The sequence below is a fragment of the Microcaecilia unicolor genome, chromosome 3 (genome assembly GCF_901765095.1).
Source record: "Microcaecilia unicolor chromosome 3, aMicUni1.1, whole genome shotgun sequence".
NCBI lineage: Eukaryota > Metazoa > Chordata > Amphibia > Gymnophiona > Siphonopidae > Microcaecilia > Microcaecilia unicolor.
The window spans coordinates 372,168,686-372,187,522 of record NC_044033.1 but is presented as its reverse complement, the minus strand read 5'-3'; the positions used below and the strand labels follow the sequence as shown (position 1 = coordinate 372,187,522).

At 44.9% G+C, this 18,837-nt stretch overlaps 1 protein-coding gene across 1 annotated transcript in view; it reads right to left on the bottom strand.

Moving 5' to 3' along the window:
• The window catches only part of IFT172 (intraflagellar transport 172), a 335,758-nt gene extending 325,106 nt beyond the window's left edge, over positions 1-10,652 (bottom strand). Inside the window, exons 1-2 of the mRNA XM_030198582.1 lie at positions 10,427-10,652; positions 10,098-10,241 (exon numbers count right to left, since the gene is read on the bottom strand). Of these exons, the coding sequence (XP_030054442.1) occupies positions 10,098-10,241; positions 10,427-10,465 (183 nt within the window). The 5' untranslated portion in view covers positions 10,466-10,652. The remainder of the gene's footprint in view (positions 1-10,097; positions 10,242-10,426) is intronic.
• Between the last annotated feature and the right edge of the window lie 8,185 nt (positions 10,653-18,837).

Below are 18,837 nucleotides of genomic sequence, written 5' to 3'. Positions count from 1 at the left end.
TTACCTTCAGCTGCCTGTAGCACAAGGAGACTGGTTACAATACATGCAGAGAAAGAGGGGAGAAGAGCAAAGGGTGGGCTACATTCTCTGACCCCATCCTCACTAGAAAGCGGTGACAAGAATAGCCCCAATTCATTGGAACACTAGAGGAAAAGGGGGGAGCCTCTCAACTACCATCGCCACCCAGAATCGAAAACTGCAAAAAGTCAAAGCTGATGCGAGTTTGGGGTGTCTGCTGCAGCGGTGAGCCCGACCCCTGATGTGAATCCAGACTTGCTGCTGCTGCAGTGCTGAGCCCGATCAGAGCCAATGTGAAATACAGAGTTTCTGCAGGAGTAGAGCCAGATTCCGCCCCAAAATCCACTGTCTGCTGCAGGAGCTGGAGCACGTCCTCTCTTCTCCAAAAAAAGCTCATGAGCCCTTTCCCCTTCCCATCCTCTTCTCCAATCACTTTTCTATTTATGCCACTATAGAGGACACTGCAGCTGTGGAATACTTGCAAGAACTGCCATGACCAACAGCTCCAGACCGCCCGTTAAATTTTCAGCAGTAAAGATAGGGGCAGCTTCTATGCATCGATTGGAAAATGGCTGTGCATTGCTGCATGCACATTTGTATAGTAATTAGTTCATTATAACAGCTTTACAAACAACTTTCATTAGCTACCATGACACGAAAAGAGCTCAGAGAACCCTTTTGTGCATGTCTTGTTGTACTTGCTCGCTAAACCAGCTACAACAGCTCATTAGGTTTTATGCATTTGGGCCTAAAACAGCAGCATGAGCGCAGCAGCAGTCAACACTGAACCTACAGCCCAATGATTAAAAGTAAATGCGGGTACTAGCGCCAGACTAGTACCCGCATTTACTTTCACAACCATGATCATTTGGCAAACAGCGCCTACTCCCCTCAATAACACAGAGCTTATTTAAATTAGATTTAAATGAGTTCTGTGGTATTCCACCCCTATAATCAGAACAGCGCTCTGATTGTAGGGGCAGAATAAAACCTTAACCCTACGCCAGCTCAGAGCTGGTGTTAAGGTTAAGGCTGTTCCCTTCTCCCACCCCGTCAGAGCCCAGGCTGTCACTGTCAACCCGAGCTTGCCACCTTGTCCTGGGGGTCCATTAGACCCTCAGATCCTTGTCACCACTTCATCCCTGGAGGCCTAGTTCCCCCCCCCCCCCCCACACACACAGAGGCATGGGACCTCCACTTCCCGCGACCTCTCCCCAACAGAAGGCATGGGGGGGAGGTCTGGAGATCCGGTAGATCTCCAGCCCCCACTAACACCCAAAACAACCATGCCTAGTGGCCCAAGTGGGTTGCTAGCACAACCCCCCACCCGCCCTGGTGGTCTAGTGGCCAACCCCCCCCCCCCCCCCCCTGTACTTCCATGATAGAGGAGGGAGTAGCACAGATAGAGGAGGGAGTAGCACATTCCCTCCTCTTCCAGAGCTGCCTTCAGAATGGTGGCAGGATGTCCTGGGTGGTGCTTCCCTACTATATAAGGTGTTACTGTCGGGGGGGGGGGGGGTCTTTCGGGGGGCACTAGGCCACTAGGGATAAAGCAATGGCAGGTGTGCAGGGTCTAATGGACCTCCATCTCCTGCATTTGACAGGTCCGGCCTTTTGACAGCCAAGACCTGTCAAACAAGTGCAGGAGGACTGTGCCTGAGCACATGCTCAGGCACAATCCTCCCGCACTTTTACCCCTATGATCAGAACTAATAGAGTGCCTAAATTTGCATTCTATTAGCTCTCATCATAGGGGCATTATTGCCTCATGCTGTACTGGTGTTAATTTTAGAACGCTATTTGGAACAGCGCAAGGCTTCTGATCATCAGGGCACTTGTGCGTTAATGTGCACTCACAGACCTCAGTGCGCTACATAGGCTTCCAGTCTAGCAGGAAACCAATACAGCAGGAGGGAGCTAGGCCTGCAAACACTCATTGACTCACAGGCCCCATGCTGGCTAGCACTGCTGGACATAAGTCACAGTGGAAATCACGAGGGAAGAGAACAGCCCTGGTTTTGTTACCCCATATACTGATGTGATCCCATTTGAAGTCTCGACCCTCAGTTTTGGAACCACTGATCTAAGCTGCAGTTGGGTGTTAAAACCCACTTTAAACATGCATTAACAGAGTGTACTATTCATATCATCCCATTGCCTTACTCAACATGCATACTAAGACCCTTGCGAAAGTGTTGCAGCTGAGGTTAACACATCTGATTCAATGGTATTAGATAGACTTAATTAAAGGATTGGGTGTCCATGGATGGTGTCATTGTACACTTGCCAATAAAGGCCTCTAATCGATTGAAGTGGCTATTTTTGTTTGCAGTGCTAAGAAGGACAGGCTGCAGTACTCTACCCCAAGAGCTAGACTTTTGGTAAGTGGGAAACTTATGGATTTCTTACCCATTCGGGGAGAGGGAGGCCAATTGAACCTTCCAAGCCATTCAGGAGTAGACAGCAATAGTGGGATTTCAGGTAGAGGGCAAAGAGCATAAAATGTCTATGTGTTGCTATTTTTGCATCAATTAAGCATGACGGGGCCGGGTTTGATGCAATTGTTGTCGGAGTATGGCAGGGTGTCAGGATATTGAGTGAATTATTGGTGGTGCAAGAAAGCACGTTTCATATGCATTGCACTCCCTTTGTAAGATTTTGCAGTTTACATATTTAGGGGTAGTGGTCTCATCCAAATGTTGGGAGTTATTCAAGCTCAAGTATGTTCCAGTCCTGGCTCAAATTAAAGTGAATTTACAAGCCTAGAATAACCTGCTTAGTTGGGGGGGGGGGGGGGGGGGGGGGGCAGAATTAACTTGCTGAAATAAGTACATCAATTTTTATAATCTTTTATGTTCATTTTCTCACTCAGTATTTTGTCAGCTTAATGGGATGAAGTCTAGTTTTATGCAGCATAATAGGGTTCTGCAGATCAGCTTTAAGACATTGTGCAGGCCAAAGGAGGGAAGAGGGACGGTGCTGTCTAATGTGAAGGTATGCTACTGGGTCAAGAGATTAGTGGGACTGGGGCTATTGTTTAGGAAAACCAGGGAGACAAGTTGAGCACAATTAGAAAAGGAAAAGGTGTAAAGGGTTTACTTTGCTTTTGCTGGTGTGGCGGATTTTTAGGTGGTGTCCTATCCTGGCACACACTCTAGGAATGTGGAGGCAGGCCTGTTGGCAGATGAAGATTGAGGTCGGGGTTCTATATATGACAACTCCCCTAGCTAAGAATCCAGTGATTTCTTATATGTATGTTTTTCCCCAGATATGAGGCAACGAGAAGGAGTGCGGACTTTGTTTCATGCAGCAGATGCACATAGAGAGGAAGCTGATGGAGTTTGACTCGTGAAAGGAGGAGTTTGGGATGGACCAGGAGACTTACAGTTTGTATTTTCAGATGATGACTGCCTTGGAAACTTTTCTGGCATGTGGCTGGAGGTGTAAGGAACGTGCCCTGTTGGATGCATGTGTATGCTGGTTGCTTTAAGGGAAAACTGATTTTTACTTTATATAAATTTATCTCAAATCCTGACCTCTCCACTGGGCAATTGAAAAAGCTGGTAAATAAATGAAATTAAGAAATGAAAGTGCTATGACAGAATCTGCTGTTGCAGGAAGGAAAGCTGAACTGGTGAGTACTACCTGGTAGGAAATTGTGTTCAAACTTGATAAGGTGAAATTGGGGTTAAATAGATAATTTCCGTGTATATTTTAATATGTCTCTGCTTATCTAAGAAAAGCAGTTTATAGTTTAGCAGTTAGTCACTGATTAAATAAGTTAGAGGCTTTGAGCCCTTCTCTCCTCTCCCCCCACCAGGCTTAATCTTTGTTTTATTTATTGGGATTTATCAACCGGTTTTTCACCTAATTAGGTCTATCTACAGAAGTTTTAATTGGGGGACTACAGTAAATAGCTATTAAAATTAAAATGTTTTTAGGTCCTTGAGTTAAGCCTAAAATAGAATAACTAATATGCTTAAGGGACTTTATTTTAGCTTACATACCATTATTCATTTAGTAAACCATTAACAAGCCCATCACGACAAAATTGAGGTTAGCAGGCCAGCAGTGAGATTGGGGCCATCTAGTCTTTTGCACCAAGTGTCATATGTATGATTATCTCCCAGTTGGTGAGAAGTTGTACACGTGCACTAGGTGCAAAGGGCTTCTAGCACTCAGGGAATGAATCTGATCCCTGTAGACTACAGTAGCACACTTAGAGGAGCCAAGGTATACAGAGGAGACCTTTAGGGTCTGGTAGCCATTGTGCTGCCATGGAGAAGAAAGATCACCTAAAAGGAGAGCATCAACTTGATGTGACAGGAATCAGTCTGTAGCCAGGACCTGCCCTCTAAGCAATGTAATATCCTTTTGCACAGAGGATGAGTCTTCAAAGGCATATGCTCAGGAGGGAAGGGTTAAGATTTTAGACCATGTTGGGGAGAAGCTGGCTGTCTGGTACATGTGGGAACCAACAATGTAGGAAAATATGGGAAGGAGGTTCTGAAAGCAAAATGTAGGCTTTTAGGAAGAAAGTTGAACTCCAGAATTGCTTCCTATTCAACATGCAGGACCCAAGAACCAGGCAGAGCTCCTGAATCTCAGTGTGTGGATGAGAAGATGCTACAGGGATTTAGATTTGTTAGGAATAAGGCAAATAGTGGGCAATTTTAAAAGCATTTATTGTGTACCTGATATAAATGTATATTTACATGAATACAACTGCTATGTGCACACCTTTACCTGAATTAAAGCATTCCCAGGAGCAGGCCAAGGAAAAGTTTTCATGTATGCATATGCTATATGAAATAAATGCATATACACAAAAATTAACCTAGAAAATGTGTGCATGCCAAAAGCTAGTGTAAATAAGTGCATATATTTCCTGCGGTAATTTTCAACACAGAAGTATGCATATATTTGTTTCTATAATTCATCAGTTCTTGTTCAGGCAAAAGCATGCACATGCTCAGTTATATTACTCCAGTGCTGGGGGAAGGGGTTAATTTTATGATGAGACACCTATGTGAGAAGTCCAACAAGCACCTATTTTAAGCTTGTTTTATTTATTTATTTGTTCGTTTGTTGCATTTGTATCCCACATATTTCCACCTATTTGCAGACTCAATGTGGCTTACAATAATACATCATGACAAGCGCCAATCAAGAGTAGATAAACAATTGGTTGCATAAAGAACAAGTGTAACATAATGGGTATAAGAGGTAACCTAAGAATTTGTGTGTCTTTATAACATATACTCCCAGAACCAGCCAATGCCAATGCCTTATACACAAATTTATACCTGCACTGAAAACGTGTAAATGTGGATTTTATAAAATATGTGGGTGCACACGCACATGTACATGGCAACTCTGCCTCTGCTCCACCCCAGCTACTCTCCCAGGAACGCCTACACGTAGGTCATGTAAAAGAGGGCACACACTATGTGCCTACATTTTATATGTGTGTGACATTGCATATTTGTATCAAATCCTTTTTTCCACATATGGAGTGGAGGAGTGGCCTAGTGGTTAGGGTGGTGGACTTTGGTCCTGAGGAACTGAGTTCGATTCCCACTTCAGGCACAGGCAGCTCCTTGTGACTCTGGGCAAGTCACTTAACCCTCCATTGCCCCATGTAAGCCGCATTGAGCCTGCCATGAGTGGGAAAGCGTGGGGTACAAATGTAACAACAACAAAAAAAAACAAGCCAGAAGCCATACATATGGAAAAAGCTTCAAAAAAAAAAAAAAAAAAACTACCCTTGGGGCTTAATATCTAGTCAAGACTGGGAAGACATACAGAAAAAAAAAAAAAAAGGAAAAATAAGAGACCTTGACTTAGCTCTTCCCAAGGCTTCAATTGGGAAGAGATAAAGTAGGTGGGTTATAGATACAACTGAGAAGGGGCAACTTTTCATTCAGTAAAGTTGTAAGCAATGAGGTATCTTTAGAATCAGACAGTTGGCAACGATTACATTTTTACCATTCTTTTAAACTTTATAACTATAAAATTACACACAGTTATATGCTTTACCTTTTATTCTTTGTGTACTTTACAGCAATCAATATTCCACATCACATAATAAAATTGCCTGCATTCATCCCCATTCATACTAATACCCGCATAGAGACTGCTACCTAATACACACAATAACTATCTACCAACCTTAACCTATTAATACTGATAGACCAAATCCTATTGTACCAGGGAATACTGGATCAACTGGTTAATTCACCAAATAGTCTTTAACAAGCAGCTCAGCAGTCCTTATGTTGTTTCCTATTGGCACTGAAATCCGGTACTGGTTCCACTGATGAGTTCATCACCAACCATTTTTAACTTCGCAACTCAGTGCTCTGCATGCCGATTACAAATACCAGATGATATCATTCCAAACCAGATATCACTTCAAGGCTTTATGGTAGAATCACAGTAGCAAACTTTTAACAAGTCTCCACGCAATCCATAATCAATCCTTTGTAAGTCACCCCAAACTCTACACAGTCTGTGTTTCGCTACTCGAGCGTCTTCAGGAGTCGGGTTCCTAAATGGATTAATACAATGATGAAGTTTATGGATGAAGCAGGCTTCCCTACATCTCACAATGCTACAGTTTAATTCTACTTACAATTTATCGATGTACTTTTTTTCTGGATACAAGACGGGAAGGAACTCAACCGTCCACAAGCAATCATCCCCAGCGTGCAAACGCTGGCGCATGCATGTGAACTCCTGACCTACACCGCAAATTTAAACCTCCATTAACCATGCCCCTTCAGACATTCAGCCATTCTACTTCTCTGTTTAATCCAGCTGGTTCAATGGTATTCCACATAAAAATTATTCCCTGTTCTTGGCGTAACAACATCAATGGAATGTTCCCTCCTCTCCCTCTATTGCTGATTTTAATTAATACCACAAACCTCACATCTTGGACCCCATGACCTGCCATGCCCCATTGAGCTACTAAAGGTGTTTCAAATTTTGCAAGACATATATTACTCAAGTGCTGGGCAATCCTATTTTTCACTTTCCTGATGGTATGGCCCACGTACCACAATCCACATGGACAATATATACCATAAATACATTGCTTTGTGTTGCAATCAGTTTGCGATCGCAATGCAAAAATGCGTCCACCTGAATGGGGTATTTCCATCTGGTTTGTTTGAACTGCATATCGACAGTATACACACGCCCCACAAGCACCGTGTCTCCTTCAGATGACTCTTCCCTATCTCTAACCTATAATGGGGCATAATTTCCCCCCATGTTTCGCCCCCGCGTACACGTAAACCGGGGTATTTCGCAAAACACATCATGCACAACTAGCACTGGCCATAATCTTTTAATGGCCTTCTCTACCACTATGCTGCCCTCTGTATAAGGTAGTATACATGTCAGTCTACGGGGCTGTTGCTGATGTCGAACTTGAGAGGACAGCCACTCCCGCTGGGCATTAAATGCCCGCTTAGCTGCCCTGTTCAACACCCGTGAAGGATATCCCCGCTGTTTGAACCTGTGGGCCATGCCAACTGCCTGCTCTTCATAGGTCTTCCGGGAGGAACACAATCTACGAACACTCAAGAACTGTCCCGTAGGTATACTATTCTTAAGGCGCATGGGATGGTGGCTGCGGTAATGCAACAATGCATTCCGATCTGTACTTTTGCAAAATGATTGTGTAATAAACGATCTCGATGTTAACATTGAGAAAATTGACCGAGTTCCCCCCTATATGATGCTCAAATTTAATATTAATAACTTGTCCATTTAAATATTCGAGAAACTCAGCCAATTGTTGTCGGTCACCACCCCAAATCGTCAAGACATCATCTATATACCGCAGCCAACCAACCACTTTATCAAAATAAGGAGACCCATACACCCAGAGTTCCTCATATTGCGGCATATAGAGACATGCCACCGTGGGGGCAACCGTGGCCCCCATGGCGACACCCCTCACTTGCAAAAAGTATTTGTCTGCAAACCTAAAAAAATTATGCAAAATAACCATTTGTGCCAGCTGGTTCAACAGATCTATATGTTTCTCAGATAACTGTAAAGTATTCAACAGTTGTTTGCTATAAAGTACACAAAGAATAAAAGGTAAAGCATATAACTGTGTGTAATTTTATATTTATAATACTTAGTGCACTTATTAAGTATTTAGGACAACCCTGTAGTGTTTAGTGTTTATTCTTTTAAACTTGAGACATACCTGCACCTGAAAAGCAACTTCAGTTCTCTACCTCACTGTGTTTGGACTAGAGAGCTGCACGGCTTCCGTCCCCGCGGGATTCCCGCGGGGACGGAGGCAGTTCATGCGGGGTTCCCGCGGGGATGGAAGCAGTTCTGCGGGGTTCCCGCGGGGACGGAGGCAGTTCCTGCGGGGTTCCCGCGGGGATGGAACCAGTTCTGTGGGCTTCCCGTGGAAGTGTAAGCTGCAGCTGCACCAGCCTCTCATCTACCGAATACCAATTTATTTGAGTGCTGTCTCCTCCTCCTCTTCCTTGCTTTAACAGCATAAATGTGGAAAGTCTTCCATTAAGGAGGTGGTAGAGTCACAAATGATGACGGAATTCAAAAAGGCGTGGGATGAACACAGAGGATCTCTAATTAGAAAATGGAAGTTATATAAAAGCTAACCTTAAATGGCTGCATATGTGTGGATGTGTCAAGTGACACTTAGATGGCGACTCTGGCTGTGATGAACTAGAGCTGATACCTGGCAGACTTGTATGTTCTGTGTCTCATACATGGCAATCTGGTGTAGGATGGGCTGGAAAGGGCTTAGACAGCAACTTCAGTGGCTGGAACATGAGGACAGTGCTGGACAGACTTTTACGGTCTGTGTCCCACAAATGAGAACATGAATAGGCTGGAGTGGGCTTCGATGGCAACTCCAGCAGTTAGAACATAAGGATGGGGCCAGATAGACTCCTGTGGTCTTTGTTCCAGAAACACGAAAGAAAGACCATAATCAAGTATATAATATCACACTCGTTGATTTAATGATGAATTGATCATGAGTGTGACTATTGGGCAGAGTGAATGGACCGTTCAGGTCTATTTGCTGTCACTTACTTTGTTACTATTAATCCTCTTTGCTCCCAGGCTGGTGCACAGACCTCAGCTCTGACACAGGCACGAGAATCAGATGTCACCTGACCTACTGGCGCGTGCATGTGGCGGCCTCTCAGCACACAATCCCAGTGAATCAGAGACAAATCTTACATGTGCGCACCAGAGTGTTCCAAGTTCCAACTTCCGGTCCGTCCTTGCCTACAGTGCTGTGGCTCAAATCCAGAAAGGGAGCTGACTGGAACTTTCTTTTATGTACTATTAAATTCTTACGGGGATGGGTGGGGATGGGTTAAATTCTTGCGGGGACGGGTGGGGACGGGTTGGGATGGTTTAAATTTTTGCGGGGATGGGTGGGTACGGGTAAGATTCCAGCGGAGATGGGTTGGGACGGGTAAGATTCCAGCAGGGACGGGCGGGGATGGGTAGGATTTCTGTCCCCGTGCAACTCTCTAGTTTGGAGAGCTAGTCATTCAACAAAAACCCGGATGAACACTGACAAGTCTGATCTCTATTCAGCCTCACCTTTGGTCCTACCTCCTTGTTTGATCTTCTGTTTCCATCATTTCATGTAACCCTGTTTCAGAGTCCACTTATTCATCTTGCAACTCCTTGTGACTCTGGGCAAGCCACTTAACCTCCATTGCCCCAGGTACAAATAAGTACCTGTATATAATATGTACGCCGCATTGAGCCTGCCATGAGTGGGAAAGCGCGGGGTACAAATGTAATTTGAAAAAAACATCTTCGGTCCTCTATCTTTACAACTACTGCCACTCCATTACTATTCTTCCACTACAAGGCCCAGATGCAGCATTACTCTGCATCTCGTCATTTAGTTACTATAACTCCTGATGTTAAATTAACGACGGTGTGCATTCGTACAAATGTACGTAAACTGATAAGGGCTTTTTCTGTTTCGTTTTGTTATTGAATAGGCAATCTAGTGGTGCTAAGTATTTCACAAAGACTGTCCTCACTCCTGTTACCTTTGCATCGGCAGGTTTGGTGGAGAACTTGTCCCGGCGCTCTCCATGCTCGTCGTACAACAACACCACTCTGTCCACCGTGCAAACCGCGAACTTAGCATTGCTCTGGGACCAAGCCATGCAGGTCACTTTGGCAGCTCCATCCTGCAAAACAAGCACCAAAAGTTCCTTATATTTTCCAGAAATCAGGCTGAGTGTTAGAGGTACCTACAGCTTCCAAGGTGCGACCCTCAACAAGTCACTCCGAAAACAGTGGGGCAGGCACCTCAGGAACATGGCACTCAGCGGCGGGGTCTGTGTCCCCCAAGGGTATGGTAGGGAAACGGTACCTGCGGAGTCAGCAGGGTCTTCATGTGCTTTAGCTGCATCCCTGCCTCTCCGAAGGGAGCTGAAAGCGGCGGCTCCCAGCGACCTTTCTCCCTCCCGACTCACAGAATGCACTTCGCAGCGGGCTTCTCTTCTCACCACGGTCCTACAGGATCTGAAAACCGGGTCTAAGCATACACCCATCCCGTTAGGCCGAGCCCCAGTTACCCCGGTAACCGCTCTCAAACATAACCGGCAAAGGAATGAGTGACGTCAGCCACTGCGACGGCGGTTGCATTTAAGATCACAAGGAAGTTACGATAAAAACAGACGGGATGACGTCAAAAAAGTTGAAGCCACTTAGGTTAGCCTTTGTTTCCTCTTCCACGCGCAGCCGTTCTTTAGTACACTCAAAACAAAGCAGGCAAACTTATGAGCCGCAGCATCCTCGTTGTTCTTTACAGTTGGTAGCATTTTGATTTAATCTCACTTAAATAAAAATGTGAAACATGCTAGCTTGTGCAGCAAACGGATGTACACAGAGCAGAGGAAGTATTGGTCTCATCAGTTTACATTTTAAATTATTGTGTCATTTGATCGGGCCTGTTATAGGGACTCCCTGTATTCGTGCAGAAATGTTTCCACCTAGTAAAGGGTCATCAAAACAGACATCATGTAACGAGAATCAGGTACTTAACAATCAAACTTATTATTTATAAGTACAATTTAAAAAAAAAAAAAGACATTAGGTTGAAACTGGAAGTATTTTAACATCTTTTTTTTCCCTGTGCCTACATCAAAGGAAAAAGATGGCATGTGGGAATTTGCTTCTTTTTGTTTTATGGAATGCAGTGGTATATTATAAAAATGCACTTGCTTTTTTTTTTTATTACTACTATTTCACAGATATGTTTTGAAAATGAAGTAGGACTTCCTTTATGCAGAAGTTCTGCCCAGGGGTAGTCTAAATGTGCCAACATTGTCCAGTTTGACACTATTAGCTGCCAAGCTCATACAAAATAAATTATGTTCAATGGAAAATAAATCTGTTGACTCAGGCTGCTTGCTATGTGAATATTCCATCACTGTTTCATTATTGATACAAAATATTACATATTAAGAGCATTTGCTGTAATGTTTTAATTCATTTATACAGTCCTTATATGCACATAGTTTTGCTTTTTAAACCCAAAGGTGAATCCTAAGAGTGGTTGAACAATTAGGTATAAACTGTAATATTGTTTGTTTGTTTTTGTTTTTACTTTACTTGTTTTGGACTACTTTGGGTCCTGCTGTTCTTTTTTTATATATATCTTTTTATTGAGGTGTGGGATACACATAAACCAATAATGCAGATGAATATCCAAAAAAAATACGAGAATACATAATATAACCTTACAGCTGTACATAGAGTCATACATGACCTTATACTTGTAATCCCCGCTTGCAACTTTATACAGGTATAAACATAAACACAGGAAAATGCAAAGCATCCTGTCCACCTTATTGTGTGTAACTCCCCCAAGCATACCTCCCCTGCCCCCCCCCCCCGAGCCCCTCCCCTCCTATCCTCTCATCCCACCCTCTCCTGGAGTAACTTGAGGTCCCGAAGACACCACTTCAAAGAGATGCCAAATAGATCTATATGCCTGGCAATGCTTCCGCCCAGAAGACTTAAGTCTCTCCCTCTCCCAGCGAGCCATCTGAAGCATCTTTGCCATCCAGTGCTGTACACTCAGTGGGTCCTCCGCCACCCAGTTCACTAGTATATCTAGTAAACTTACCATTTAGGGGTACATTGGCATTTGAATATTTCAGATTAGATAGTACAGCAAATCAGTATAAATCAATCAAAATAATCCATAAGCAATTCTCATATGAGAGTGGTAATCGGGCCGCAAAGAGCGTTTCCACAGGCATTACTTCTCTAACTACTAATGATTACAACTGTCAGTTTTATACCCTTCTATTTTAGTCAGAGATACAGATTTTTCATATTTCTTGTGCAATTAGTGATTTTCCATAGTATCAGCACTTAATTACCGAAACTTAATTATACATTTACAGTAATTTGGCCTTACATATTTACCGTAATAAAAGGTCATTCTCAGTTGCAACATATTTTTCCAGTAACCATAGTTCTGCTTTATTTTCTTGTCACCTGTTTAGCTACCAAAAATTCCCCTTATATCAGCAAAGGCTATAAACCTTTTTTTTTTTTCAGTAAATCATATTTCTGTTTCTCAGCAATCTGCATTCACTTCCTTATCAGCTTGTGTTGCAAGCATTTAGGAGAACATCTGTCACACTTGGTAACTGGCATCTCAGTGACTGTACTTTTGACCTTTTATTGAGGCCTAGCTCAACACACAACTATGCAGGCTCCTTCTCAGCCTGTTCTATGGTTCATGTCCAGAATGTCCATATTAACAACTATAACTGAAGCTAAAACACTTTGAAATACCACCCCATAATCTAAAGAAAAACCTCTAAAGTGCAAGCACAGAGAAAGCTGTTTTAAAGAGGCGCCAATAAAGGGAATGCAAACTTCCAAACCAGAAGAGCAGCTGGGGACATTTATCATTTTCACCCATAATCGAAATTAGGGCGTCCAAAACACAGAGCAGCTGGGGATGTCCATTGTTCCCACCCATAATTGAAATGAGGACGCCCAAATTGGCAGAGCAGCTGGGGACGTTTAAGGATTTTACCCATAATCAAAATTAGGACGTCCATCTTGGGGACGCCCATCCCGCACTTACATGAACGTCCCTGGGACAGTATTTAAGCGTCCCTCTCAGTATTTTCGAATTTTTGCATCCCACTGTCAGAATGACACTAAAACAGGCACCCACCCGCAAGGGTAATTTCAGTGACCCTGAAATTGAACTGCTGGTGTAAGAAATACAAAAAAGGCACCCAGGGACCAGAGGCTGGCTGCTTCAAAATCGGGGAGAGAATGGGAGGCAGTGAGGGACAGGGTCAATGCAGTCTTCCACTGTGGCAGGGATGTGGAAGACTGCAAGCGCAAGTGGCGCCGGCTGAAGCGTGATGTGAAGAAGAAGGCTGGTGCCAACCCCCCAGCAGATGACACTACTACCTTGACCCCCCTAGAGCGCATCGTTTATGGGCTCTTGCCCCAGGAGGGGATCCATGGACACATCAGCACAGCCTGAGGGCTCAGGTAGGTTTACCACTAGGAAGCTGGGGTATCTGTTGTGTTGCACTACACTTTGGTTTACACAAGTAGGGTACAGTGTGGTGTTCCTAAGTAGGGGAAGGGGTGAGAACACCACATGCAATACAAATCACTATTCATTACAGACCATGACACAGGGAGTAGGCAGGGGGAGGGGGGAGAGTTTTCAGCTATGTGTGTGTAGGTTACCACTGTTTCACAGCTTTGGGGGCCTTCCCCACTCCCTCCTCTTTTCCCATCATCAAACTGTGCATATCTCCTTCCCATACCTCTGTGCTGTAGCCACTGTGTCCTCTGCACTCCTTCCACAGTTCTATGTCTACCCACCTGCCTGTATGGCTCTCTTGCACATCAGTCTCTGAAGTACACTGCACTCCTTGTCTCCAGCTCTGTACCATGTACAATGACATCTGTGGGTTGCCTGCGGATCCCATTTCTCACCATCTGTTTGCTGGGTCTTCACGTGTGGGGCTATGTATATGAATGATGAAAAACAAAAGTGGGTTATTTTGACCAACACACTTCCTCCCCTTTTGCTATGCAGGTGATGACAGTCAGTCAGATTCAGAAGCTGGCCCTAGTGGCCACCAGCCCCAGCACACTGAACAGCAGACAGAGCAGCAAACCAGTGGGCCTGGAGGTGTGTCTGCACAAGAAAGCATGCAGGACCAGTCACATGGGGTGGAACCACAGGACACAGCAGAAGCAGCAGCAGCAGCGGCGGCGGCTCTCCCTCCCCCACCCACAGCAGAGGCTCTCCCTCCTCCACCCACAGCCTTTGCCGATGGTGGCACAGAGGAAGAAGATGCAGAAGGGGGGCATATCCTCAGCAGAGGCCATCCAGCCAGAGGAGGCAGCTGCTGCGCCTTGCAACACAATTGCTGGGCCACAATGTGCACCTGGAAGATTACCAGCGCCAGAAATTGGAGCTGCAACGGGAAGCGGCACAGGCCCAGCGGGAAGTGGTACAGCAGCTCCAACGGCTGGAGCTCAGCAGCGAGGGCCTATAGCGTCACCTGAAAGCACACAGTACAGCCCTGATGCAGCAACAAATGGCGTCTCCTTCCACCACTGCACAGCAACCACCAGCAAAGAAGAGGAGCTTGAGATCCTCAGCCCCCCTAGCCACTGGTCTAGCAGCCACCACACCAGCTCCCCTTCTGGGTCCTGTGCCCAGGTTGCAGGGCAAAACACAGACCACAAGGTGGCCAGACTTCCAGAGGGCAGCCGAGGCAGCAGGCTGCCTTGTGGACACAGAGGACAGTGGGACCTCATCAGAAGAGGACTCTCAACAGAGTTCCCCTGCAGCACCGACAGCTGGACTGCTACCAGCTGCTCAGGAATACGGTGGGAGGGGTAGGAGGGGATGGGACCAGGGGAGGGGTCATGGAAAATAGACGACAGTGTATGTGATGGGACATGCTTGGGGGGGGGGGGAGCGTGGAGGTGGTAGGGGTAGGGGTGGGAGGAAGGAGTGTGAAGGTTGGAGGGAGGGGAATATGCACAGAGCGGGTGATAGTGGTGGGAGGGGGGTGGGGGTGGTTGTGTGTAAGTAGTATGTGATAACAATAAATGTCTAATTACTCTCACACAAAACTTGTCTCGATGAGTCTTTGCCTGGCTCTGACCCCCAGCTGGTGTACACTCTGCTCTGCTCTGTGGGTGGGAGGTGGAGGGGGCTCCTCATCCTCTTCATCTGGGGCCTGATGCTGTGGTTAGATGAGGGGGGTGTTTTCACGTCCCCACCTGTTTCCAGAAGTCCCTAGGTTCAGCCTCCTGTGCCTGAAGAATCTGTTCTACTTCCTGGAACTCTGCACTTCCTTTGTATAGCCCTGCAGGATAGTGCTGACTTATTACATCACATCTTGACTACTTATTTAAAGAAGTACCCTACAGTCAACCAGTGCCTTGGCAACAGGATTCCTGGTGTCTTGCAGACTTCAGTGTGCATTGCCTTGTTCCTGCCTTACCTTGTTCCTGTGTGCCTGTCTTGCCTTGCTCCAGCATTCTGGTCAGCCTGTGTCCTGGACTTTGTCAGGCATCTGTTTCAGCAGCTGTCAGTGAGGACCTGTGCAGCCCTTGTGCCGCACAGGTGGCGCCAACCTCATTACAGCCTAAGGGCTCACTTTCCTCTGTCATAGCCGTCGCCATACCCAGACCCACCTACCTCTGCGGGGAAGACCTCATTTCAGCTGCGCAGCCACCCCAAAGCTGGCACCCTTGATTGGGGTCCACGTGGTGGCATGGGTGCCAAACGCCCCATCACGAAGACCTCTGTGGTGGTGTGCTTTAGGCCCACTTTCACTCTAAGGATCATGCCAGGCGCCTCCTGATGACGTCAGCTCATCGCCTATTTAAGTTAGCCAGTACTGCACCTCTTCACCTTCGCAACATTCTGCTGCCTTGCTGTGTGTTGCCTGGCCTCCCAGTTGCTGTTCCAGTTGTTTCTGCTCCAGTTCAGCCAAGTCTGTATGGGTTCCAGTTGCTGTCCCTGTTGCTCCTGCTCTAGTCCAGCAAATCCGCCCAGGCCCCAGCTTTGGTATCTGCTGCTACCTTCAGCTCTAGTGCTTCTCCAGTGAGCCGTCTGCCGCCAATCTGGTGGTCCAAGGGATCACCATCTGACAGTCTTGAATCATGACAGGGGCATAGGTGCTATGATTCTAGAATACTGTCTGGTACGCATGGAACAGTAACATGTGTATCTAGTCAGTCATTTACACCGGCCACTGACATGGTGTAAGCAGCTGTGCCTAAATGTTGGTGCATAAATGCCAATTTATGTTAGTAAATGCCACCTACTTTCTGGACAGATAATTTGGGAAGTATTTCTACTTATATTGCAATAAACAGTTTAAATGATTTATACATTGAAAATTATCCATTGAGCTCTCAGGATATTTTTTAAACACACTTTTGTGGTTGTCCCTACCACCAGTTCCATAAGTGCTTTTAAGTACTGACCAATCTGATTTAATAGACCTTTTGCTTCTAGTGTGGGGATTAATTCAATATATATTTCTAGAAATATCCCAAACACTGTCTAATCTAATAAATTCATAGATAGTATGTTATCACAGTGTAACCACCATTCTCATTCATAAATTAACATTGTTTATTAGACGGGGATCCTACTACTACTACTATTTAGCATTTCTATAGCGCTACAAGGCGTACGCAGCGCTGCACAAACATAGAAGAAAGACAGTCCCTGCTCAAAGAGCTTACAATCTAATAGACAAAAAATAAAGTAATCAAATCAATTAATGTGTACAGGAAGGAGGAGAGGAGGGTAGGTGGAGGTGAGTGGTTACAAGTGGTTATGAGTCAAAAGCAATGTTAAAGAGGTGGGCTTTCAGTCTAGATTTAAAGGTGGCCAAGGATGGGGCAAGACGTAGGGGCTCAGGAAGTTTATTGCAGGCGTAGGGTGCAGCGAGACGGAAGGCGCGAAGTCTGGAGTTGGCAGTAGTGGAGAAGGGAACAGATAAGAAGGATTTATCCATGGAGCGGAGTGCACGGGAAGGGGTGTAGGGAAGGACGAGTGTGGAGAGATACTGGGGAGCAACAGAGTAAGTACATTTATAGGTTAGTAGAAGAAGTTTGAACAGGATGCGAAAACGGATAGGGAGCCAGTGAAGCGACTTGAGGAGAGGAGTAGTATGAGTAAAGCAACCCTGGCGGAAGCCGAGACGGGCAGCAGAGTTTTGAACCGATTGGAGAGGGGAGAGGTGACTAAGTGGGATGCCAGCAAGAAGCAGATTGCAGTAGTCTAAATGAGAGGTGACAAGGGTGTGGAAGAGGGTTTTGGTAGAGTGCTCGGAAAGAAAGGGGCGGATTTTACGGATGTTGTAAAGAAAGAAACGACAGGTCTTGGCGATCTGCTGGATATGAGCAGAGAAGGAGAGAGAAGAGTCAAAGATCCTCAGATTTTTTTAACCGCCTCCACCATCCGGGAACTGTGCCCCAATGTATTAATGGTGTTGCTCACATCCTCATCGATCAACCCGTGTTCTTTCCTCTATCATAGTTCTTTTTTTAATTTTTTTACTTTTACTTTTTCAAAAAAGCTTCTCATATAATTCACTTTAAATATTCTTCTTCAATCAATATCTTCAAGTTCATTGCAAGCTTTTGTATACAAGCCGTATCTTATAATGTTACTTAGCTTTAAACGACTTTCAGCAGCGATTTTTCTCCCAGCTCAAACCTCTGCCGACATGGCCAGGTTTCGATATTCTTCTTCAGGGAAGAGGCACGCTGGAGAGAAGAATATAATACCATTTAGCTGTACATATCATCATAAGTATACAAATTTCTTCGTGAAGACATAGCACACTGCGATCTTACCATCACTGTATTCGCTCCTGCATACAGAGAAAATGGCTGCGGCGTCTTAATCAGCCTCTACAATTTAAATAGGTCACAGCTGATTGTAAAACTCAAATTCTGATAGGGCCACGTATTCCTTGCAGCTACCAATCAGATTAGCGACCACCAGTCCACTTCAGAATTCAACCCCTGGGGTTGCAACGCACGAAGTTGGAAAATCCATCTTTGTTCTTTGTAATTCAACAAAGGTCCAGCATTTCCAAATTTCTTGACGTCTTTTTCAAACCAGCGGCTATTAAGGTAGCGTCGTATCTTCAAGACACAACAGATTTCTTACGATGTTTACAAGCAACAGCGGTGTCAGATGACTCTATTTTAGTTACGGTAGATGTAACTTCACTATATACAATTATTCCTCAGAAAGATGCTTTACAAATTATTGCTGAAGTACTGGATAAGAGCCCTCCTTTACAGCGTATATCAAAAAACTTCTTGATGCGACTTGCACAATTGGTGATTGGCAGAAATTATTTTTTCTTTCAGAATGAGTTTTTTTAACAAGTTCAAGGAGTAGCGATGGGGGCATCTTTACCCCCCTCAATAGCAACTCTTTACTTAGCGAAATTTGAGGAATCTTTTATATATGCATTGGAAGAATTTAAATATATCCCTTTGTGGAAGCGCTTCCTAGATGATATATTCTTTATTTGGAATGGACCCTTTCAACTACTGGAAGAATTCATGTTGACGCTAAATTCTGAACAACATAATTTGAAATTTACATTTAATTACCATCTGACAGGCATTGAATTTTTGGATGTCTGGGTATATAAAAAGAACAGGCAACTACATACTAAGTTGTATCGAAACCAACTACCCGCAATACAGTTCTACATTTCTCCAGCTTCC